Here is a 25,815-nt window from a genome sequence, read left to right as displayed (position 1 = left end):
AAAAAAAAAAAAAAAAAAAAAAAAAAAAAAAAAAAAAAACATTAAGATACTCCTTTAATGAAGATACCTACCTGTGTACTACCTATCTATATGGAGGAAAGCATTAAATGATTCTAGGCATCAGAGTATAAATAAAAACCCAACATATGGCCCTTAGTTCACACTGGACCACATAAAAAATGATTTTTAAAGTTTTCGCTGTGCCCTGTTGGTAGTGCCCACAAAATGGCTAGCTACTGGCCATAACTATTATTTACCCAAAAGTTTTAATTACCCCAGAATTTTTTTTTTGTAAAAATAGTTAATATATACATGCAAGGCAGCAAACGTTTGTAGTAAAACCAAAAAGTTTTAAACTTACCTGCCCAAGATTCTACTATAGAATAGCACACGACAATGTTCTGAGACTATTCAAATCATTTTCATTAATACATTTTTAAAGCTGCTATATTTTAGAAATAAGGGGCTTAATCTGGGAAAAATGAATGCACAAGCATAATACATACTATTCCTAAATGCAAACACAAATAAACAAAAGTTATCTTTCCTAAAACAGGCAGCAAATGAAATAGAAATTCTGTAAAAGCATGTATTTCAGTAATACATCTGAAATTAACTTCATGATTTATAAATTTAAAAGTTTGAAAGCAAACTTGTTTATATCGCCAATCTCAGATTTATGAATAGCTTATGTCCTAAATATCTGTAAGTTAGTTGAAAAGTACATCATAAAGAGTAAGAAACATGAAGGATACAATGAAAAAGACTAACATAGGTTTAACAGGCATGCAAAAAGGACTAAAGCTACACAACAGCAGAGGCAGTTTCAAACAGTTAAGTGAGATTTTGTCCAAACTGATGAAACATACCAACAACGTAAAGAAGCTCAACAAACTCCAAGCAGCATAAATAAACTCTACACCTAATTATACCACGGTAAAATTTTAGAAAACCAAAGGCAAAAAAGAATAAAAAGATTACACTCATAGTGGTGACACACTGGCAAATTATTTACAATATTTGTAATAAAATAATAGAAGCCAAAAATATTGGAATTATATCTTCGATATTCAACAAGACAAAATTAAAAATGCAGAATTAAGAAACATCTTCAATAATGAGGCAAAATAAAGCCACCTTCAGATAAACAAAAAGAGCAAGAAGTTTGATATCAGCATAACACACTAAAAGAAATTCTAGGGCTTATACTTCAAGCAGAAGGAAAAGTATCCCGGATGCAAGGCATAAGATACAAGTAGTCATAGAAACATGTAGGTAAATCTAAGTAAGTATTAAATCTATAAAATATCTTGCTAAAAAAAAAAAAGAATTACAATATATAACAATAGCACATAGGTTAGGGAAAAAAGAGTTTAACTGTTCTAAAGCCCTTGTATTGTCTGAGAAAAGCACAAAACTATCTATTAAGTTTAGTTTTTAATAAGTACGATTAATAAAATTTTTAGGGGTAAATTCTAAAAAATCAGAAAAAGGATGTATAACTTTAATTCAAACAAGGAAAAATTGCCTTAAAAGGCAAGAAAAAAATAACCATGGAATAGGTGAGACAAATAGAAAACATAGGTTATCATAGACTTAAACCCAAATATACAGCTATTTGATATTAAATACAAAAGGACTAAAAGCTTCAGTAAAAAAAAGAATGTCAAATTAGAGAAAAATTAAAATCCAATATCCAATATAATGCTGTTTGAAGAGGCATGTTTGTAACATAAAAATAAGTACAGTTTGGCCGGGCGCGGTGGCTCAAGCCTGTAATCCCAGCACTTTGGGAGGCCGAGGCGGGTGGATCACGAGGTCAGGAGATCGAGACTATCCTGGCTAACATGGTGAAACCCCGTCTCTACTAAAAATACAAAAAACTAGCCGGGCGTGGTGGCGGGTGCCTGTAGTCTCAGCTACTTGGGAGGCTGAGGCGGGAGAATTGCGTGAATCCGGGAGGCGGAGCTTGCAGTGAGCCGAGATCAGGCCACTGCACTCCAGCCTGGGAGACACAGCGAGACTCCGTCTCAAAAAAAAAAAAAAAAAAAAAAGTACAGTTTGAGGTAAAAGAAGAAAATAGAATTAAATAGTTACATGAATCAAATAACAAAGGTTCAAATTATATACAGCAAAAATAGATGTAACTATGGGTCAAAAACTCCACAATCACAGAATGAGATTTTATCACACCTCTTGTAGTAATATAGAGTATATAGACTACAATCATTACTCCTAACAAATAATTAACAAATATGGAACACAATGGTGAATAAAACTGACTAATCTGTTACAAGAATGAGAATTAAAAAACAGAGATGGTACAGAAAGCAAGTATCAGGAATAGAAAAGAGGGAACAACGTTACAGAGGCTGCAGAAAATTAATAGATATAAGGACATTATAGAAAATTTAATGCCTATAAATCTCAAAGTTTAGATCAAATGGGTAGGTATCTATAAAAACATAACTTATTGAAACTGACCCAAGAAATAGAAAAGTGAAGAACCCTGTAACTATTAAAAATAATTAAATCAGTCTAAGAGATAAATACGTATTATTATACAATGAGATACTATAAGTAATGAAAAGCATACATACTGAATGATGAACCAAAAGCAAATTACCAAGACAACATGATTCCATACCAAAGTTCAAATTAGGCAAAATTATATTACTTAGGGAAGCACACAAAGATGGTATTAATAAAACCATAAAGAAAAACAAGGAAGCATATACCATAAAAATGGAGACATATGTACACCTAGGGTAACTGAGGGAAAGGAGTGGTAGTAATGTTCTGTTTCTTGATATGTTCTATTTCTTGAGACAGGGTCTTGCTCTGTAGCCCAGGCTGGAGAACAGTGGCACAATCATACCTTGCTGCAGCCTTGAACTTCAGGGGTCAGGCAATCCTCCTACCTCAGTATCCTGAGTAGCTGGGATTACATGCACGCATGACCATGGCCAGCTAATTTTTTTTTATTTTTGTAGAGTTAGGGTCTCACTATGTTACCCAGGCAGGTCTCAAACTCCTTGGCTCAAGTGATCCTCCCATCTCATCCTCCCAAAGAACTGGGATTACAGGCAAGAGCCACCACACCTAGCTTCCTAATTATTTTTTAAACTATATATTTACATTTCATGAACTTTTCCATATTTTTAACATAATTTCTCATTGTGAAACAAAAAAATATTGGTATAACATTATCAACCTTATCAGTACAGAGCCATAATCCTTACAACAGTAAGTATAATTAGGACATTTACCACATATTTTTATTTATTTGCTTGGAGAAAATGAACAAAAGTCAATAACCCAAATCATACTTCCAAACTGCCTTACCAGCACTGCTCCATATTTTTCATCACGAGTAAAATAACCTGGGAGAGTGGCAAGTGCTCATGCTAAGTTTTACCAATCTTCTTAATGACCTAACCCCCTTCTTCAGTTTCCTATATCTTTATTTATTTAAACTATAACTACCACTACCATCCAAAGAGAAAAAGGTTAAGGAACCCTACTTTCTCTTTCTTACATTCTCTGCTTCCTACTAACAGAAAGGCTGGCTTCCTTGATTTCAAATTTCAAAATAAGTCAGGTATTTAATTTCCAGCTAGAAAGTGGTGAAGTCATAAATTCCAAGTCAAAAACAAGGATTGAGCATACCCGAGACCTTTCTTTTCCCACTAAGCCTTGCAAACAAATCTCAGCGTAGAGAAAGGAAAATAAACTTTTCTCCTTTGGGGAAGAGGGGCATATATATTTGAAAAAACCAACAGAATCACTCATGTCTCCATTATTTAAGCCGATATTCACTTGAGGGGAACATACTATAATTAGAAATATAGGCAGAATATATGTAATAAGTAAAATATATACTATACTTACCATTTCCATTAATAGACAGATTATGGGTCTTGAAACTATCCTCAGCACTTTCCAAGGTTAGGGTAGTGTGAGCTAGCAAATTATACTTTACACCACTAATAGTAAGAAAGAAGACATGTTTTAAGTATTTTTGTATTTCTACTACTACACAAAATATTTGTATGTTCAACAACAAATAACCTGATTTAAAGATAAGCAAAGGACTTGAATAGACCTTTCCTCAAAGAGAGAACAAGATCCAGCATTACATTCTGATGCACTACATTTCTCTAAAGACAGAAATGTCTATTTCTCTTTTGTTGACAAATGATCAACAAAACATAAAAAGATGCTCAGTATCATTAGTCACTGGGGAAATGGAAATCAAAATCACAATGAGATATCACTTCATATTCATTAAGATTAGTAAAACAAACAAAAACAGCAACACGTTAGCTGGTATGTGGATAAACTAGAACCTTTGTACATTGCTGGTGGGAATGTAAAATGATACAACCTCCGTGGAAAACATTTTGGTGGTGCCTCAAAAAATAAGAAATAAAATTACTGATCCAGCAATTCTACTCTGATATACACCCAAAAGAACTGAGAGCAGAGACTCAGATATTTATACACCCATGTTCACAGCAACATTATTCACAATAGCCTAAAGGTAGAAGAAATCCAAGTGTCTATCCAGGGATGAAGGAATCAGCAAAATGTGGGGTGTGTGTTTGTGTGTGTGTATATACACATACATATACATAATGGAATATTATTCAGCCTTAAAAAAGAAGAAAATTCTGACATACCACAACATGGATGAATCTTGAAGACATTACGCTAAGTGAAATAAGCCAGTCACAGAAGGACAAACACTATATGATTTCACTTATAGGAGGTACCTAGCGTAGTGAAATTCATAGAGATGCAATCTAGAATGGTGGCTGCCAGGAGGAAAGAATAAGGAAATTAGTGTAGGGTAGGTGCAGAATTTCAGCATGAGCAGATGAAAAACTTCTGGAGATGGAGGGCGGTGATGGTTGTACAATGTGAATATACTTAATGCCTCTGAATGTATACTCAAGAATGCTTTACCACAAAAAAAATTTAGATAGTACAGATGACATTTTTTGATGATACAAGTTATTGATTTAGCAAGTTTATCTCTATATTTTGTCAATAAAAACCTGCAAATTATTTGTTTTAATTCACACAAATGTTTCTCTGAAGGGTCCCCGTTCATTTTTTTTTTTTTTTTTTTTGACTCATTGCAAGCTCCGCCTCCCGGGTTCACGCCATTCTCCTGCCTCAGCCTCCCAAGTAGCTGGGACTACAGGCGCCCACCATCATGCCCGGCTAATTTTTTGTATTTTTAGTAGAGGCTGGGTTTCACCCTGTTAGCCAGGATGGTCTTGATCTCCTGACCTCGTGATCTGCCCGCCTCAGCCTCCCAAGTGCTGGGATTACAGGCGTGAGCCATCGGGGTCCCCATTCATTTAATAAATATTTACTGAACACTTAAAATGTGCCAAGTCCAATGCTAGGTGATGGGCATTCAATGGTAAACAAGATTCAGCATTACATTCTGATGCAGCCAGAATGAAAAAAAAGGTAGGCATAGGAATAAACCAAATACCAGCATTTGCAAGTTGGAATGCAACTTTTTCTATGAAAGAAACAAAGGAGATGAGAAAACTGAGGACCTGTGGTAGGTAGGTGAACTGGGGAAGGATTTTCTGAGGAGGTAACAGTTATCCAGTCATAAAAGAATCTAGCCAAGCAAAGAATGCAGGAAAATATTCCAAGCAGAGTGAGTATGTGCAAAGGGAGGGCTGAAGGAAAACCAGTGTGGCTGGTGCACAACAGGCAAGCAGCAAGCATGGTGCAATGCAAGACTGGAAATACAGGGAGTGATGAGCTCACCTGGAGGCTCTGTGAGCCCTGGAAGAGGGGTGCATTTAATTCTTAGCAGGAAAGTTGATAAAAAGTGGAATGATAGGGTCTGATTTACATTAATTTCCCAGGGACAAAGGCTGTCTTCTTGACCAAACTCCAGCCACACTCCTCTGAGTCCTTTTCTCAACTAGGCCTCAACCTGGCCCTCTAAGGACCTGAACAAACACTAGCATTGTTTTTTGCAGCTCAAAGTTGCATCCCTAAGATGTCTTCTTAAAGTGCCTGCCTGAGAAAACTCAAGGCTGACAAAAGAACTTATTGTTTGTTCCAGCCAAGAGCTGAAAACAGTGCCTTTGTCTTTCAGTCTCTGTGGGAGGGTAGGAGACTAATTTTGATAAATACCAGCTAGAACACCCAGGTGGGTTCCACATGGACCAATCCCCCCTTCCCACTATCGGGAACTTTTCACTTAGCTAACTCTGAGCCTGACTCAACCTCTCCCAATTTCCTCATTCTCCCTTCAAAATGCCCAGTCGCCTCTACACAAATCAAAGTTGAGTGCAGTTCATGTGTGACTCTTCTTACTGTAATAGCATATTACTGATTCAAATCTGTCCTTACCACTTTAATTAGCATCCAGCTTTGTTTATTTTTCACAGAATGAATCTCCTTCTTCTGGTTATCTACATCAGAGATTTGAGGGCTTTATCTATAGTGTGAGGACATGGAGGACTTCATTACACTCATTCCATTTTTTTTCCATTATAGTTCCCTTTGTGGTACTTATGTTAAAATAGCACTCTTACCAAAACACCTAGAATTTCTCATGATGAATTTCATACTCTGGCACTTCGTGGTGATAAAAAGTGAATTTATGTTCAGTAACAACTGTATTTTCTTTTTTTTCTTTTTTTTTTTTTTGAGACGGAGTCTCACTCTGTCACCCAGGCTGGAGTGCAGTGGCGCGATCTTGGCTCACTGCAAGCTCCGCCTCCCAGGTTCATGCCATTCTTCTGCCTCAGCTTCCTGAGTAGCTGGGACTACAGGCACCTGCCACCACACCTGCCTAATTTTTCGTATTTTTAGTAGAGATTGGGTTTCACCATGTTAGCCAGAGTGGTCTCGATCTCCTGACCTCGTGATCCGCCCGCCTTGGCCTCCCAAAGTGCTGGGATTATAGGAGTGAGCCACCGTGCCCGGCAACAACTGTATTTTGTATGCTAGTAATCCTAATTTTTTTCATGATTTTCTTGATTTTATTTTATTTTTCAAATCAGTAAAATCTCAAAACATCACTGAGTATATTAAAAGAGAGAGAGAGACAAAGAGAGATATAGAAGACAGTGGTGTCTGATGGGAATTTATATTAATTGTGCTAGGTGTTAGGTTTCATAAACCTCCTTTGTTTCTTACTAAATCTTTAATAAGATCTCTGTATTACAAAGAAAAAATATGCATACACTTAGTAAGTATGCAATGTATGCATGCACTTCAATAAATACCAGCATACTCCAGAGAACACTACTCCCTGGGAGAATGCCTCTTGGCTTTTACTATATAGTCATTACAGACCAAAGATAACTCTCTATACCCAGTGTTTTCGGTCAATGCTTATATAAGAAAATTTATGTTTCTGTCTCCATATTTCAACATAACATTTTAAACAAAATAATGCATGAGTATATTTTTGAGTTACAGTTCTGAACTGGTATAATGTCAGACTCACACTTAGGCTTTTCAAAAGTTCACTATGTATCAACAAATCTTTACTGCTGCTAGAACTAACAGAGGGACAAGTGGCCATTCTCTGCTATTATTCACTTATTCTGAACAAGTTTCTACAGTGTCTTTCACAGTAAGCTCTTATTTTCCCCTATTGTTCACAAAATGAATCCCAAAAAAGTTGAAGTATTAAAACTGTGGAGAAAGAACCAAAGTAGGCTGGGCGTGGTGGCTCACGCCTATAATCCCAGAACTTTGGGAGGTTGAGGCAGGAGAATCGCTTGAACCCGGGAGGTGGAGTCTGCAGTGAGCCAAGATCGTGCCACTGCACCACAGCCTGAGTGACAGAAAGAGATCCTGTCTCAAAAATAAATAAATAAAAAGCAATCTAAGTAATTGAGAACAGCAACTACAATGGAAGAGCAAATGTGATTACACACGAACTGCCCACTAACGTTCATATTAGTTGTTTGGTTATCAGGGTTCAATATGTTAAGCATTATCCCAACATAATAATTTGTCCCTGATAAATGAGTTTTATGGAACTATATTTTAGAAAACTAAACAGGAGTTTTAAATTGATAACACATTATAATGTTTCCCACTTAAAATAATGGGAAGTAGACTCACTGTGAGCACTTTAGGGCAGAATATGTTGTTTTCAAGAAAAGATTACTGACAATAAGTGGGGTTTGCCTACATTTGCCAGGCACTGTTCCAGGTGTTAAAACTACAATAATCAACGAAATGGGGGAGGAGAATGTATAAATATGTAAACATACATTTATATATTTATCTACTTTTCCTGTCTTATACAGGAAGAAAAATAGATAGAAAAATATATATCAGGCCCATGAAGCTAAGTAAAGCATGGTGAAGGGATTAAGGTGAGGGGAGACTGCTATTTCAGATGGCCCAAGGAAAAGGAGGCCTGTCTGCAAAAGTAACACTTGAGTGAAAATCTGTAAGGAAGAAAGGAGCCACAAGAAGAACAGAAGGAAGAGTATTTCAGGTAGAGGACAATACATATAAAGGCTAAGGTGAGTACATGCTAGGTGTGTTTGACAAACAAGGAGGACAGTGTGATTGGAGTAGTGAAGGAGGCAGAGTGATTTGAGATGTCCAAAAGGTAAGTAGGGGGCAGACAGACAGTCAATACCACAGTCCTGGTGGGGCATGGTAAGGAACAGTGGATTTGGAGTAAAATGTGCAGCAAATGGTAGGTTCCGAGCAGAGTCATGTACCATGATCTGACTTGTATCAAAATTAAATGATCCCTCTGGCTGCTGTGTGGAGAACAGACTACAGAGGCCAGGAGTGAAAAATGGAGACATCGACTAAAAGGCTACTGAAACTGACCAGGCAAGAGCTGTTGCAGGCCTGGAACAGAATGGTGGTGGTGGGGTGGTGAGAAGTGGTTCAGATTCCTGATACATTCTCTAAGTTTCAGTGCAAAGACAGCATGTGAAAGCAAGGAAAGAATTAAAGACATCTCCAAGGCTTCTGGTCCAAGCAACCAGAAAAATGGAATTGTTATTAACTGAAATGAGGCTGACTGAGACAGAAACAGATACAGGAGGTAAGAATTCAGTTTGGGGCAAGTACGTTTGAGACTGTTTTTGATATCTAGATCATTATTTGAGATTGTTTTCAGTATCTAGATGCAGCCAGGCAACTGGATATATGAGTCTGGAGTTAGAAGAGGAATAGGTATTGGAGATATAAATTTGGGAGTTATCAGTATATACATGAAATTTAATGAAAGTTAGTTAGGTGAAATCCAAGGACCAAATATTGGGACATGAGCACTCCATTAAATGAAGAGCAATGAACAAAGGAGACAGGCAATGAATAAATGGTTACTGAGGTCGAAGAAAAATCAAGAAAGTGTCATTCTAGACGGCATATAAAAATAGTATTTCAAAGAGAGTGATCAATTGTGTTAATACCAAAAGGTCCAGGAAACTGACAATCAAATGTTGCAACATTAGATCACTGTTGACCCTGACAAGAGTAGTTTCTGTAGGACGGGATGGAGGTAACATGAGGTAAGCCAAATGAAATGGTTCAATAGAGAATGGCAGAAGAGGAAGTGGAGATAGGAATATAAAAAATTATTTTCCAAGAAGGATAGTTAAGAAATTGAAAGTATTTCAGCATGTTTATAAGTATACAGAAATGATGCTGTACAAAAGTTGGTGATGTAGGATAGGAGGGGAGGAAACATACAGGAGCCTACTGTGAGTGAGAAGATGGGATCTAGTGCACGAGTAGACAGGCCTTAGATGAGGTGAAGGCAGGTCACAAGAAAGGAAACAGCAAACGCTGAGGCAGATGTGGGTAGGCTGGCAGATTTGGAGGATGGAGCATATTTAAGTTCTCTCCCAATTACTTCAGTAGTATCAATGACGTATGAAACAAAGTCATCAGCTATGAATGAGGGGCAGAGAGAAGATATTGGCGGTTAGAGAGAAGACATGTGAAATACTTACCTGGAAGAGAGGTAAAGTAGAAGACTGTAGAAACAGAATTGCTCAGTCATACTGAGAACCCATTTAAGGTTAGGGATTATGTATCTCAAGTAAGACCAGGAAGTATAACTGTGGTTTTCTCTTGCTTCTTCATCTATTCCTCAAGAGTACGAGTGCAAAGGAGCTCAAAGTAGGAGTTAACCAAGGTTGGAGTTTTTCCAAGGAAAGTATGACAAGAGAGATGCTAGGAAAGGATAAAACAGTAAGTTATGTATTCTAAGCTGGAGTCAGAGTACTGAAGGGAAGAACCTGGAAATGTGGGAGATGGTGGAGAGAGTGGGATACCTACTACAAAGATTACAGAGGACATGCAATTACTAGTAATGACAAGATCTAGAATGCAATCACGAGGTAGATGGCTGAAATTGAAAGAGGACAAAATTACTGGGGCAAGGTCATGAAACCCAGAGGTCAAGGTATTACATGGGCTAATACTTGTATTATTCTTAACACATGTATGTTAAATCTATCAAGAAAAATATCTGAAATGGTAGGATACAGAAAGAAAGAGAATGAAGACACTTTTGGGTTTTATTTTGAGGACCAACACTGTAATTTATTCTCATTGACCACTAAAAAAATTGGAGTAGTCTTCACGTTAGGAAGAGTCATTTCAATATACTGTAGAATGTTAAACACTGCTACTAGTGTGCACAGGAAGGAACTATGTTATTCACTGCATCTGTACTGGGTGCACTGAAGAGATGGCATGTTTAGAAGGCAATTTGTGTGGCAGAATTGACTAAAATTATGTGATAACCAAACTATATATTTAAATTTTTTTCTTGGGCCTTAAGAAATGATTGTGACTGAGACATCTTTTAACTACTTTAAGGTTAATATGTAAGACATTTACCTCTATTTCCAATGAGTGACACATAACAACATGAAAAAAATTATTGATAGCCTCCTCTAAAAACAGTTAAACTATGATATAGCCAAATAACAGATAATGTGGCCATCAAAATAATTATGTAAAGACTGGAATAAATTCTGAAGAAAGTTGAATGTGCAGTATAATTATTATGTAAATATCCCCAAAAGCTAGACATTTAAAAACCTGAAGTAAAATATCAGCTCAAACTGATAAGAAGTATTTGGTTTAGAGTAAACTATGACTAACTTTTTTTCCTCTAGGTTCTATTTCCAAGTTTCTATTATTCTTTTTTTCTTTTTGTATTTTGAGACAGAGCCTCGCTCTTGTTGCCCAGGCTGCAGTGCAATGGCACGATCTCGGCTCACTGCAACCTCCACCTCCTGGGTTCAAGTGATTCTCCTGCATCAGTCTCCCAAGTAGCTGGGATTACAGGTGCTCGCCACCATGCCTGGTTAATTTTTTGTATTTTTTTTTTAGTAGAGACAGTTTCACCACGTTGGCCAGGCTGGTCTCGAACTCCTGACCTCAGGTGATCCACCCACCTCAGCCTCCCAAATTGCTGAGATTACAGGCATGAGTGAATGCACTGGGCCTATTATTTTTCTAACAAAATGATTAATGTGGTTAAGTGGTAACAGGATGAAAACCACCCCTAGGAATCAACTGCATGCAAAGCATTGTCATACTTCATCTCTATGTGCAGTTTAAGGCACTTTGACAAGCAACATCTTTTTTAAGGTTCAAAAAAACTACTAGAGATAGGCAGGGCAGATATTTTGTTCCACATTTTCAGATGAAGAAACTGATGTTCAGAGAAGGTAACTGACTTGCCTGTAGCTAGCAAGAGGTATACTGGAAAGAGAGCCCCAGTGTATCATATTGGCTTTATAACTCATTAAGAAATAGTTTAAGATACTTTTTCTTTTAAAACAAATAGTGACCACATTTTACTAAACTTGAAGAATTTTGAGTGCAGGGATCTATTAACCTTTGAATTTAACAAATGACATAACTGCTGGATAATCATTTCTACAATGATTTAATTAATTATGTACAATAGTTGAGTAACTCCTTAGTTACGTTTACAAACTGTATTATCTGTCACATCACCAAATCTTTAAGTCTCGTTCCTCAAAACATAAATAATCCATGTATTCTGAACAAGTGTTAGGATACATGTTTCATAAGTTTAATCATATTTAAAATGTAGTATTAGTGGCTTATTTTTAAGAAACAATACATCTTTTGTCAAGTAAATAATCACTCTGAAGTTTACCAGTTTTCACAAGATGATTGTTTAGAATGATGTATAGTTAAAGAATAATGCACTAAATAGTTATCAAGGAGCATAAAATAGTTAATTCAGCTATTAGATGCACTGGGAAAGTCTGGCTAAAGGAATTTTAGTAAGCTAAAGTCCACAATAAAATGAATAAATGAATCTTATCAGGGAGCATACTAAAAATTACCAAAAATGTTCACTGTCTTCTTTCAGATCAAACAATACTTTATGGTATTCCAAGTTGCTTCATTTTTAAAACATGACTAACTACAATGCCAGTGCTTCCAAAACCAACAGTGACCTCACTTTTAAAACATTCTTGTCAGGATAACATTTTCTTTCTAAAACATTACACTCATTCCTTTTAGCCAACCCTAATATTGAGTTCCCAAAAGTTTAATCAGCTACATTTTTTTTCTATCAAATAGGCCAATTGTTACAACATTTTTTTGGAGGAAGGGGAATGTTATGAAAAAAAAATGGCTGCTTTAAATGGTAGTCTAAAAAATGCACTCTTGTCAGGAAGAACGGCTATATTTGGTCACATGTTATATTACTAGGGAAAATTTTATCATTTTATATGTGTCCATTTTGGTTAAAGACTAAAATCTGTATTAGAAATCTTCGCACTGACCTAGATCACTTAACTACACAAGATGATCTCCTTACGCATTCTGAATTTTAAACTCCTACCACGGTGCTGAAGTGGTCCAGTTAAGGAAGCATCAGGTAAGAGTAGTCCTGGGCTATGAGTTAACCTAGCAGACTCTAGGGTCATACTACAGTATCAACAGAATGCTGGTATTAGAAGGACATGATTTGTGAAATGCTGTAAAAGGTTTTATTTTATCTTTTAACCAACTTTAATGGTATCAAATAAACAAATGGCATGCAAGTTTCAAGGGGGAAATGTTCATAAAGAAAATTAGTGTTTGGATTCAAAAATAAACCAAATAGAATGAAAAATTCTGAACAGGAAAATAGATACTCCAAGATAAATATGCCTGTCTAGTAAAAAGAACTTAATGCACAAAAATTTTATTCTCAAAAATTCCTCTAGGCTTCAAAAAGAAATATAGATTAAATATGGTTTTCTTTTCTCTCTCTCTCTCTGTCTCTCTCTGTCTCTCTCTGTCTCTCTCTTGTGGCATGATCACACAGCTCACTGTAGCCTCAACCTCCCAGGCTCGGGTGATCCTCCTACTTCAGCCTCCTGGGTAGTTGGGACTAGACCTGGGCTGGTTTTTTGTATTTTTACTAGAGAAGGGTTTCACCCTGGTGCCCAGACTGGTCACGAACTCCGGGGCAATCTGCCTGCCTCAGCCTCCCAAAGTGTTGGGATTACAGGTATGAGCCACCGCCCCCGGCCTTAAATATAGTTTCTAACATCATTTAAATGATCTCCTATAAAATTATAAACATAGTTTAAATGAAAACATGTGGCTACATTTTATAATCCTATGTCAAGTTTCTAAACCGTGAAGTTTTACCGTGAGTTTAAAAAAAAAAAAGGCCTAGAAGAAGCACTGGTCTGGGGACAGTAAAAATAGTAACCATAATGGTAACAGAGCTTACTACAAAATGCTTCCTTTATAAACCAAATCCATGAATTATCTTATTAAATCTCATAATTATCCTATGGAGTTGAGATATTATTATTTATTATTATTACAGAAGGAAAAACAAAAACTCAGGGAGTAAATTAATCTCTCTTGGGTGACAGAAGTAATAAATTACAGAAATTAAAAATTGAGTATTCGTGGCCATACAATGAAGTTTTAAACTATTTAGGAAGTACATTCACTGTTTTTACATGCTGTAAAGGTGCATGAAACTCTAGAAATGTTTCTGAAAAGCTTTCTAAAAAGAAATGATTGTATATGAACATCTTTGCCTTTCATATGAGAAAGTAAGGGAAAAAATGTAACTTTTCTATCATATAGTGCAGTTGGATAAGAGACACTACTGGTCCTGTCATTTTTAAAATAGGAGTTTTGCTACTTAAAAAATGTAAAAATTATTGAATTGGGTAATTATCTCTAAGGTCTCTTTCTGCACTAAAACCTGTTTAAACCTGGAAATAGAATTGTTTATCTAATCTAATTGTTTATCTAATCAAAAAGAATTAATTCCACCACCTTATGACTGAATTAAAGTACCTTCCAGCAAATCCTTGATATAATATTAATGCAGGAAAGTTTTAAAGATGGTCTAAGATCTAAGAGAAGAAAATGAAAGGTCTCTTGCCTCCTTTTAACTGACATTTATATTGGAAAGACATCTTCTATGATTGTTTTTCAGGATGTGGACTGGGACTGATTCATGGGTCATGAAATCAATTTAACGATTTACAAACAGCATTAAAAAAACTGAAAGCAACAGAATAAGAAAATGCCTGATAATTACATTGTAAATAGTAAGGGTTAATAATTACTTCATAAAATCTATCTGCTTACATAACTGTGCACTCAGTCATGATGTAAAATGTATTTTTTTAGCATAAGCATCAATCCAAAGAGATTGAAAGACACTATGCTAGAGTGCCAAAGTATATTTTGCATGTAATACATCTCACATGAAAAGAGCAATTTAATTAAATTTTGATGACTGGCGTTTCCAGGATCTATACCTCAAATATTTTGCTTTTTATAATACAGTAAAATTACTGACATGCTGAAGAGCCAACTCCACGAAACATGCAAAGAAATTCTAGGAATGCAGCTTGATCAACAGTGTTCCAAAGAAACATCAACAGAAAACTATTTGTGAAGAAACAAATACAACGTTTAAAGAAGGTATCTGAAGGAAACCACGCTCCTTGGAGAAATGGTGATTCCAAGTCTTGGCAGAAAAATACAAGGTGAAAGGGGAACTTCTTACTGTGTCAGAAAGCAAAAAAGCTATCAAAGATTAGGTTGTCTCAAAGGATGTAGAAGTCAGTTTAACGGTTTCCCACTGATCAAAGATGAACAACTTGGGCATCAAAGAGAATAGCAGATTGAAACACAAACATTATAAAAATTCAAGGCTGGGTGTGGTGGCCTCACACCTGTAATCCCAGCAGTTTGGGAAGCTGAGGCAAGCGAATGATTGCTTGAGCCCAGGAGGCTGAGATCAGCCTGAGCAATGTGGTGAAACACTATCTCTACAAGAAAAATACAAAAATTAGCCACCAGGCGCAGCAGCATGTGCCAGTAGTCCTAGCTACTCAGGAGGCTGAGGCTGCAGTGAGCTGAGAGCTCCACTGCACTCCAGACTGGGCAACAGATCCAGACTTGTCTTTAAAAAAAAAAAAAAGAAAAGAAAAGAAAATGCAAGAGTTCAAATAAAACAACACTGATCACCTCCATGATTGCTACAGTTTCAACTTAATATTCTAAAATCTAGTAAACAGAAAAGAATCAGGCATTTTTTTTCTTCCCTTTCCTCCACCAATGTTATTGTAGTTGTATCCAGAGAGTTTACAAGGACACGTTCTTTGCAAGAATTCCAGTTTGGAAGAAAAATGCAGGACAGATATATAAAGTCACCAAATTATAATCCATAATAATAAATGATGAGCCTTGACTGTTAAAAACCATTAGATAAAAGACTGATAGAGAACTTTATACCTGATAGGTTAGGCTGGCAACACCTAAACCCACTGATCAATTTTAACATTACTGAAAGTGGGACAAAGCCTCCTACTAGAAGCTAGTAGGAAGTACATCTAATAATATGAATAGTATTCCCCTAAAAGAGAACTGAACCTAATCAGTCCTCTAGATCTAACTGCGAGGTTATAGGAAATACAAGGGCCAGAAAAAAATGTAAAAAAAGACCACAAAGATGCAATCAACTAAATTCAAAATATGGAAAATTCTACAAGACCTAGTCTCTTCAATAAATAATGACAAGAAAAAAATAGGACAGGAAATTGTAGTAGGTTAAAAGAAACTTAAAAGATTCACTTTAATGTAATATTGTACACCTTGTTTGGATTCCAATTTGAACAAATTTTTTTTCCAATATTGGGCAATATGAATACAGACTGGATATAAAGGACTTATTTTTTTTTAGTTAAGTATGATAATAATCATGTGGCTTTGTTAAAAAGAGATAAAATATTTTCCATAAGAATAAAGCATGACATACATAGAGCAATTTAATTAGTAGATTAATAGGTAAAGAAATACCTTGACATGCACGTAGTTCCTTTCCAACAACATTTCGTTTTTTTGGTAGATACAAGCTAAAACATCTCTACTCTGAAAATCTGAAATGCTCCAAAATCTGAAACTTTTTGAATGCCTATATGACACCACAAGTGGAAAATTCTACACCTGACTTCATGTGATGTTTGAAGTCAAAACTTTGTTTTATGCATAAAGTTATTAAAAATATCGTGGAAAATTACCTTTAGGCTATAAGGTATGTGTATGTGTATGTATGTATATATATGTGTGTATATATATAATGTTTAGTCCTGGGTGCCATCCCCAAGTTATCTAATTATGTATATGCAAATATTCCAAAATCTGAAAAAGTCCAAATGTAAAACACTTCTGGTGTGAGGGCTTTCAGATAAGGGATATTCAACTTGCATTAGAATTCCAAATCACTAAAAACACTCTCAACCAACGTCCTACCTTTTAAGGAGGGTATTAAGGATACCTCAGTTGAGTAAATGTCAAATAACTAAGTTTTGTTTTTGTTTCATGATGTTTTTCCATTTATAAAGTAAACATACACTTCACATATAATACTTTAAAATATCACAAATGTATAATTATGTCACCATAAATACAGTATTAAAAACTTACAAAACAGCAGGGCTGAGGAGCAAGCACGTTTCATGATCCTCTTCTTGAAGCACTGAACTTATTTTCTTTCCTGTAGCTTTACTTATAGATGTCTTGAGTTTCTTAGCTAGCTTTCTTGGTGTGTTGGTTATAGAAGATTCTTCTGTACAGCAACTATATACTTCCACCTTTATCTGAAAGTCTGGCCCTGCTTCATTACTAAAAACAAGGGCATTCATAATGTTAGAAATTTAACTCAGTAGAAAATAAAATTACAACATTCTTTTATGTTTATGTAACATTTAAAATCAGCATTTGACATCAGGAAAATGCAAATTAAAACCACTATGAGATACTACTTCACACCCATAAGGATGGATATTATCAAAAAGGCATGAGATAAATGTTGACAAGGGTATGGAGAAAAGGGAACCCTAGTACACTGCTGGTGGAGTCATTATGGAAAGCAGTATAGAGGTTCCTAAAGAAATTAAAAATGGAACTACTACATGATCCAGCAGTCCTTCTTCTGGGTTTATACTCGAAGGAGATAAAATCATTACCTTGTGAAATTATCTGCACTCACCTGTTCATTGCAGCATTATTCACAATAGCCAAGATACTGAAGAAACTATAAGAATGCAGCATTATTCACAATCGCCAAGATATGTCCACCAACGGTAAAACAGATAAAGAAAATAAAGTATGTGTGTATACACACACAACAGACAACCATTCTGCCTTAAAAAAGGAGATCTTGCCATTTGCTACAACATGGATGAACTTGGAGGATATTAAGTCAAATAAGCCAAGCATAGAAATAAAAATATTGTATGATCTCAATTATATGTGGAATATTTTTTAAAAAGAGCTCAAAACCATAGAAATAGAGAATAAAACAGTGGTTACCATGGGCAAGGATTGGGGGAGAGTAAATGGGGAGATGTAGGTCAAAGGACACAAAATAGCAGATATGGAGGATGAACAAGTTTAGAGATACAATGTACTGTAACAACATGAGGACAAATGTTAATAAAATTGTGTTAGAGAGTTTTGTTATATAGATTTTAGCTGCTCTTGTCACAAAAAAGTAACTGTGAGATGACAGATGTTAATCTGTTTGATTACAGTAACATTTTACTATTTATATGTATCCTGTAACATCGTGTTATAAATCTCAAATATACACAATAAACTTTCTTTTTAAAATAAAGAAAAGACTGCAGGGGAGCCAAGAGAAGATTGCAGAATCTCCTCAATAAGTGCAAGATTTATGGGGGAAAAGTAAGAATTTGGAATAAGTTTATGTTAAAATACGTTAATGAGACAGAATCTCTCAGTGTTTACTTGGCATCTAAATGGCCTGAGAGACTTACTGCAACTTTCAGAGATATCAGCTTCAAAACTATGGCAATCTTAATTCAGTTTAACCAATATATACATAGGGATGTTAAAGAAAGAATAAAATACCCTGGTCATTTTGTTGCCAATACTATTTCCCCTTGTCATTCCTTTAATACATTTTTAAGGTATTTATAAGTGTAATTTTTTGAAATGACTGTTCTTCCAAAAAAAATCTGCTAAACCTTTAGTTTTCATTTCTTTATAAAGAGTCACTTATAGTGCACTCTTCACTGTGTCCCCTGACCCGCCCCGACTTTTGCACCTAATAACTATAAATAACATTTTACTATCTGGTTATATAGGGGAAAATATATACTTCAAAGCATGAACTCCTTGAGAATGGCTGCTGTCTGGGTGATCTTTGTGTTCTTAATCTAGTATTGTGCCTGGAATGTAGAAAGTACTAGATATATATTTATTAAATCAATATACAAAACTCTGCAATTTTAGCAAAAGTTAAGATTGGCTTTGCCCTTCTTCAGACACAATGAACTACCTTTAGCATTAAAGACTGTGGTAGTGTTACTAACAATAAAATATACTTAAGACTGCAAAAGAGGTCCATCAGCAGCAGATGTTACTTGCAGATGGAAGATCCATCAGTTTCAGAGATTTAAAAAATGGAGCACAGACTTTTAAAGATATAAATGGCCAATCTATAGTTTGAATAAATCCCAGGAATAACTTCCAGCTATTTTTACAGTTTATTATTTGGCAACTTTTAAACATACAGTATTCCTGGTAATGACTAAAAAAGTCAATATTTAGAGAAAAACCAGAGATTCATAAATATTGAATACTTATTAAAAACAATCATCATAACAAAAAGCACATTTTTCAACATTTATAACATTTGTCAGCAGTTATTTTTAGAACAATTTAAAATATTTACAGAATTCTCAAAAAATTATAAATCATGTGTTGTCTTCCTAACTTCTATTGTTCTTTCCCTGGAAAAAAAAAAGTCTGATTTTTGTCTCCATGATAAAAACAAACAATAGCAAAGTGATGTGAAGAAAAGGGCCCATTAACGGGTAATTTTGGCAGGAAAAAAAAAATTCACTAGCAATAGCTGATAATGGAAATAAATGTATACAGATAACTAAGAAAAAAGTAATTTTTTTTAGCCTCAATTATGTAAGCATTTGGGGATATCTTTTGGACCCTAAATAAATTCCTTTGGTTCAATACAGCTTATAAGAAGGCCTGCATTACTACTTATAACTCAGAACAATGCATTTTATTTTTCCAGGCTATACTATTACTATGAGACACTGGACCAGAAGCCACAAAATATGGTTTGCTACAGGTTTTTTTAATGTTATGTGAGTGGCAAAACTAGGCCTCTGAAATCTCACCTGTCTAGCTCCATAGCTGAAAATGGTAAAAACCATGCATATGGGTTTTTATATTAATAGTTAGTAGCTATTAACATTTAGATCTAAAGATCATGTCTTCAAAAGTCTAAAATACAAATCCCACACTGATTTAGGCACACAGAACCTTTGAAGGAGGGCAGGAAAAACTATGTTAGTTAAAAATGATTTCTATGGCTACCCAAGGAGTTCTTTCTTGTTCTGTATTATGACCACAATAAAATGAGCCTGTAAAAGAGCAGGGACCATAAAAACAGCCCTGAGGATCACCCATTTTTTTTATTGTTTTGAAGTACATGAAAGAAGTGCACCATAAGAAAAAGAACACCCCAAAATTTCAAAGTGCTCTTCCTATAGCATGTACTTCAGGACTATTTTGTAAATAAAGTTGTTATACTATTGTAGTATTTCCGCAACCAAATATCCTACATGAGATAAAAATCCTGTTTTATGCTTAAATTATCTCTTATTATTATCTCTTATTATCTCTTAAATTATCTCTTATTTTATGCTTAAATTATCAAATAACATTACAGGATATTCTGTTGTATGCAAAGCTTAGTTAATAACTGAACTATAAGTCAAATATTTATTGCTAACAGTAATTACAATATTTCCATTTTTATTTTACATCAGAAAATTGCAGAGAGAAAAGGACTTCTTCTGAACAAAGTAATTTTTAAAATCATATTAAACATTTAAAGATCACTTAAACATTTAAACATAAAAAGAATCCAAAAACCCAATAAGAACTTCCTTTTAAAAAAGAATTTTAGATTTTTCTCTGAAGATTAAAAAATACTTACAATATGGTTACATTTTCAAAACATATATCTGTGATTGTTTTATCTACATTCACCACATCAGTATCAAACACATTAGCTCCCATTTTGAATAAACAAAAAATGGCATAGCATTGCGATCCTGGAGGAAAAATAACAACATATTAAGCAACGATCCATGTAATAAATCATTATGTTAAAATCTACTTGAAAATGAAAAATATTAGCTTAAAGATTATTAATAGACTCTTTTCATACATTGTATATTGTAACCCTTAAGTCTTACAGTGACTGTTCTGCCAGTGTATAGGAATTCCTTACTCAACTAGAACACAACAATTAAACAAGGAAGCAAAAATAAAGTTAAATATATAGGCCTCTCAGCAGCCTAAAGAAACCACCAAACTCATAAATTTTATTCCTATTAAACGCCTTAAGCTTTAATTAATAGTAAACTTTATATACACGCACACGCACGCGCACACACACTACTACCTCTGTCATTTTGGTTTCCAAGTCTATTTAAGAAAAAGATGTTTTTTATTAGAAGAGGTTAAGAGTAGGCACATTAACGACAGCAAAATATTTTCCACCAAACTAACAGCAAGGGAGGAAACCACAAGAAAAAAAAAAAAAAAAAAAAACAATAAAATAGACATGAGAACACAAAAAACATAGCTGCTGGGCCTTTTAATTTGGTGGTGTTTTAAAAAGTATTAGGTGATTAAAGGGCTAAATCCTCATTTTGAGAAAATGTTGCTCTTCAGAAAAACTTATTCTCTTTAGTAATCAGAAAGCTTTACTTAATTCCCACATGTATTCCTTTGTAAAGTAAATTATATTTCCTAATTGAATAACAAACACTAACCTGATTTTAAATTCTTCATATAAAACTAATTATGCTTAATATGATTCAGTTTTTAAAGTACAAGGAACAAAGCTACCACAATAGACAACGAAGATAAAGTATTATCATATCTTTCCTGCTTTGCCTCTAACAGCTAGAAATCATTTGAGGTTAATTTCCATGACCTAAGCAATACATGGATTTGTAAAGACTATATAAAACCATAAAATACTGAAGGAAAAAAAATCAGATCAAGCTAAAAATTTTTCCTTATTTCATCCTGTTAAATAACCTGAAGTAATGAAATAAGGCAGAAAAATCTTCCAGACTCTGGTCAAATACAAGAAATGTTGGCTTTACCTTTATTCACTAAACATTTTCTTCTGCTTTACCTTTATTCGCTAAACATTTCCCTTCCCCCGTTCCCACTCTGAACCCAGTACTCACTGTCCTTGCACTGGTTCCTATCAACAACTAAAAGTACACTACATATGCACTATATTAATTAGTATCAAGTAACTGCAACATATTTATATTAAAAATCAGAAAACGGTTCAAGATGCTGCTTATTCAAATGACATCAATTTATTTCAGTAAGGAAGCAGTCTTTTTTCTCAAAAATCAGATATACTACATACTAAAGAAAACATTTCAATTACAAATTAAAATCATACATACGTTCTTTATTGCTGAAGTGATCAGTGTCTTTCCACATTAGTGGTATTCGAATATCTACAAAGAAGGGAAAAAGAAATGACAAGTAATAATTTTGTTAAGTTTTATTCTTTACAGTGACCTGAACCTCTGCATTCCATAATTCTGACTATTAAAGCTAACATAAAGTGTTATCGTTTAACAGCACATTTTCTAGATGTTGTTTATAGTTTGTACTTTTAAAATTATTTAATCTGTGAAATTACTGTGTGATGTAGAAATATATTCTTCTTATAAAAATAACTGTTCTAACTCCATATATGTTTCTTCCTTACTGATTAATGATGACATCTTTATCATATATGCCATTCTGAGTAAATACCTGTTCCTTGACTATACTTTTATGAATCTGAATCATTTATTAATTACTGTCTAGCTAAATACCAACACCGTATTATTTTTCCTTTTTTTTTTTTTGACAGGGTCTTGCTCTATTGCTCAGGCTGGAGTGCAGTGGTGCCACCATGGCTCACTGCAGCCTTGAACTCCAGGGCTCAAGCACATCTCCCACCTAAGCCTCCCACGTAGCTGAGACTACAGGTGTGTGCCATCTGTTGCCCAGGCTGGAGTGCAGTGGCGCGATCTCAGCTTGCTGCAACCTCTGCCTCCCAGGTTCAGGCGATTCTCCAGTCTCAGCCTCCCAAATAGCTGGGACTACAGGCATGTGCCACCACCCCTGGCTAATTTTTTTCTATTTTTACTAGAGATGGGGTTTTACCATGTCAGCTAGGATGGTCTTGATCTCCTGACCTTGTGATCAGCCCGCCTAGGCCTCCTGAAGTGCTGGGATTACAGGCGTGACCCACTGCGCACGGCTGCCTACTTTTTACACTTTTTTTTTTTTTTTTTGTCGTCGAAACAGAGTTTCACCATGTTTGCCAGACTGTTCTCCAACTTCTGGGCTCAAGCAATCTACCCTCCTTGGCCTCCCCAAGTGCTGGGATTACAGGCATGAGCCACCATGCCTGGCAACATTATACTATTGTAACTATTGTACCTTTATAATATACTTACTGATCTGTTAGATATATTTCTTTTCTGAAAACACCTTATTCTTACTTGCTAATTTCTTTATATAAATTTTAGAACAAATCTTGTCAAAATCCCCCTTCCCCAAGTGTTTTATTAGTATTCCATTATCTAAATTAATTTAGGAACTGATAACTTTATAATATTCTGTCTTTATATAGAATAGCATAACAATTTGCCTTTACATTTTATTAAGGTTATTGTTGAATAATTAATATTTTTGTTTTTTGGAGGTTTTATTGTAAAGGATATCATTTTTGGTATTATATTTTCTAATTAGTTATTATTGATTTTAAGATAAAGTACCACTTTTTGTATATTTATCTTGAATCCAGCCATTTTTACTGAATCTTTATTCATTCAAATAGAGTTGAAGTAAATTCTCTTTAAGTTTTGTAAGTTTACAATCTATTATCTTTTTTTTTTTTTTTTTTTGAGACAGAGTCTTGTTGTATCACCCGGGCTCGAGTGCAATGGTGTGGTCTCTACTCACTGCAACCTCCACCCTCCCCCTAACCCCTGTCCCCGGGTTCAAGTGATTCTCCTGCCTCAGCCTCTGGAGTAGCTGGGATTACAGGCATGCGCCACCACACTCGGCTAATTTTTGGATTTTCAGTAGAGACAAGGGGTTCATCATGTAGGCCAGGTTGGTCTCAAACTCCTGACCTCAAGTGATCTGCCTGCCTTGGCCTTCCAAAGTACTGGGATTACAGGCGTGAACACCGTGCTGGGCCTACAATCTATTATCTTAAAACAGTATTCAATTTATCTATTTATTTTCAATAGTTTCATCTTTTAGCCTTATTATTTTAGCTAGAATTTCTAAAATTGTTAAATTATATTGATATAACAGACACTGTAATTTTGTTTTTGATTTCTATGAGAATGCTTTATTGTTTTGTAATTATGACTTGGCTGATATCCTGCCAAAAAGTCCACTTCTTCTTGCTTGACCACAGCTGCTGACTCATTTCATTTCACAAGTGTACTTATTCACAGCTGTTCTTGCTCTGTTAGGATTAACAGAGCATTAACTATTTACACTATCATGGGAGGGACACGGATCCTGACTTCCTTTGCTGTACACCCACAACCTGTGGGTCAGCCGCCTTCTATCCCATGCCTAAGAGAGGAGGGTAGATATCAGCTCCACAAGAGGAGAAGTTGGATACCGATTTCCCAGGTAGTCTTGCGCTCTTCAGACAGCAATGGATTTGTAACCCATCAATTCTACTTCTGAATTCAGCTTCCAATAATAGAACTTCCTTCAGGTTCTTGCAAATGGCTCAGTTTCAGTTTGCAGTACTCTAACCTTTGTCTTGTTTTATGTCTTCATTGACATTTTAATGGTAAACTGAGAGAGTCATAATAAGACAGCTGGCTTGATGCTATCAAGTCCCAGAAGTCTGTCTATCATTTTCAAAAGTGAAAACTAAGGTACTTGGTGAACTGATTTGGTTTATTCATTAAATTAGTAGTCGGTGACTAAGCTAATTACCACAATATAATTACGGTAAGTACTACATTTACATATGGTAAATATTTGGTGTTCAGCAGAAATAATAAGAGTAAATTAGTGATTTAGTTTCATAAAGACCTGGCCAGGGAGTGGTGTAGCTGGAAACAAAAAACTCAGGTATTTTCTGGCTATCAATGTATCAAAACATTATGAAACTTCGTTGCAAATATTCATCTTTACTGAAGCAAAGGTCACATTTTCATCCCAGTAGCAAAAGAAAATGGATTTATAAAGGTGAATTCATTTTTTATTTTGTTTTTACAAACACATACAAGATATAATTAAGTCTAGGCAAAGATGAAAAGACATTACGTAAGTATCTGATTTTCTCAGAGTTTCCGTTCCTTAATTTAATTTAAAATTATCTTTTGGAAAGAAGAAACACATGTAGAAATATGTTCAATTTTTACATTTGAGTAATTGTGGGCAGAAAATAGTTTTTTATTTTATTTTAAATACTTTTACTTAATAGACTCCTTCTAAATGTACAGTTATTTCTATTATGAATTGGTACAATCAATAAACTTATGAAATGACAATAGATGTTGACTATCATGGCATTTGAGTGTTTAACAGCAACTTAACATATCTCATTTATATACTGAGTGGCACTATATTAGAAGCAAGAAACGAAGGATATGTTTAGTTTTTATAAAATCTCAAAGATGTACAGTAATTTATTCACAAAAAATTTATTACACATAATAAACAATACTACATAAAAGTACATGTTTGACAGCAAAAGGATACAAAGATAAAACATGTTTTGTTTTGTATTATAAAGATAAAAACAACTATAAATAACTATAAAGCAAGCAACAAATTTTTACATATTCCAGTTATTTTCTGAAGAATATTGTGCTTAGCTGAATGCAATTCTTCAGATTTTGGCCATTTATGTACTTTGTAAAATGTAGGTCTACCGTCCTGTGTGATAATTTTGTTTATCCAGAAAAATATTACTAGAAACAGTCCCTTAGGTGACGGTGCCTCAAATGTAGCAGGCTCTCTAGTACAAGACTTTTGGCCAATAATCTAGTGATTACTTAAGGACCCATGGAGGTATATACTGTTGTTTCGAAAATGTACTGACAAGAAAATAGTTGTAAAAGTGCATTATCTGACTACTGTACACACGAGTCAGCCATGTATTCATTTCAGTCTGTAGCATCTACAAGCCAT

At 34.9% G+C, this 25,815-nt stretch overlaps 1 protein-coding gene across 1 annotated transcript in view; it reads right to left on the bottom strand.

The window, feature by feature from the left end:
* The window catches only part of RTKN2 (rhotekin 2), an 86,382-nt gene that overhangs the window by 23,201 nt on the left and 37,366 nt on the right, over positions 1-25,815 (bottom strand). Inside the window, exons 4-7 of the mRNA XM_025397995.1 lie at positions 22,050-22,103; positions 20,549-20,666; positions 16,984-17,181; positions 3,892-3,986 (exon numbers count right to left, since the gene is read on the bottom strand). Coding sequence (XP_025253780.1) covers positions 3,892-3,986; positions 16,984-17,181; positions 20,549-20,666; positions 22,050-22,103 — 465 coding nt within the window. The remainder of the gene's footprint in view (positions 1-3,891; positions 3,987-16,983; positions 17,182-20,548; positions 20,667-22,049; positions 22,104-25,815) is intronic.

This window comes from Theropithecus gelada, chromosome 9, assembly GCF_003255815.1.
Source record: "Theropithecus gelada isolate Dixy chromosome 9, Tgel_1.0, whole genome shotgun sequence".
Classification (NCBI taxonomy): Eukaryota; Metazoa; Chordata; class Mammalia; order Primates; family Cercopithecidae; genus Theropithecus; species Theropithecus gelada.
The sequence above is the reverse complement of the archived record's forward strand: the minus strand, read 5'-3'. Positions and strand labels throughout refer to the sequence as shown.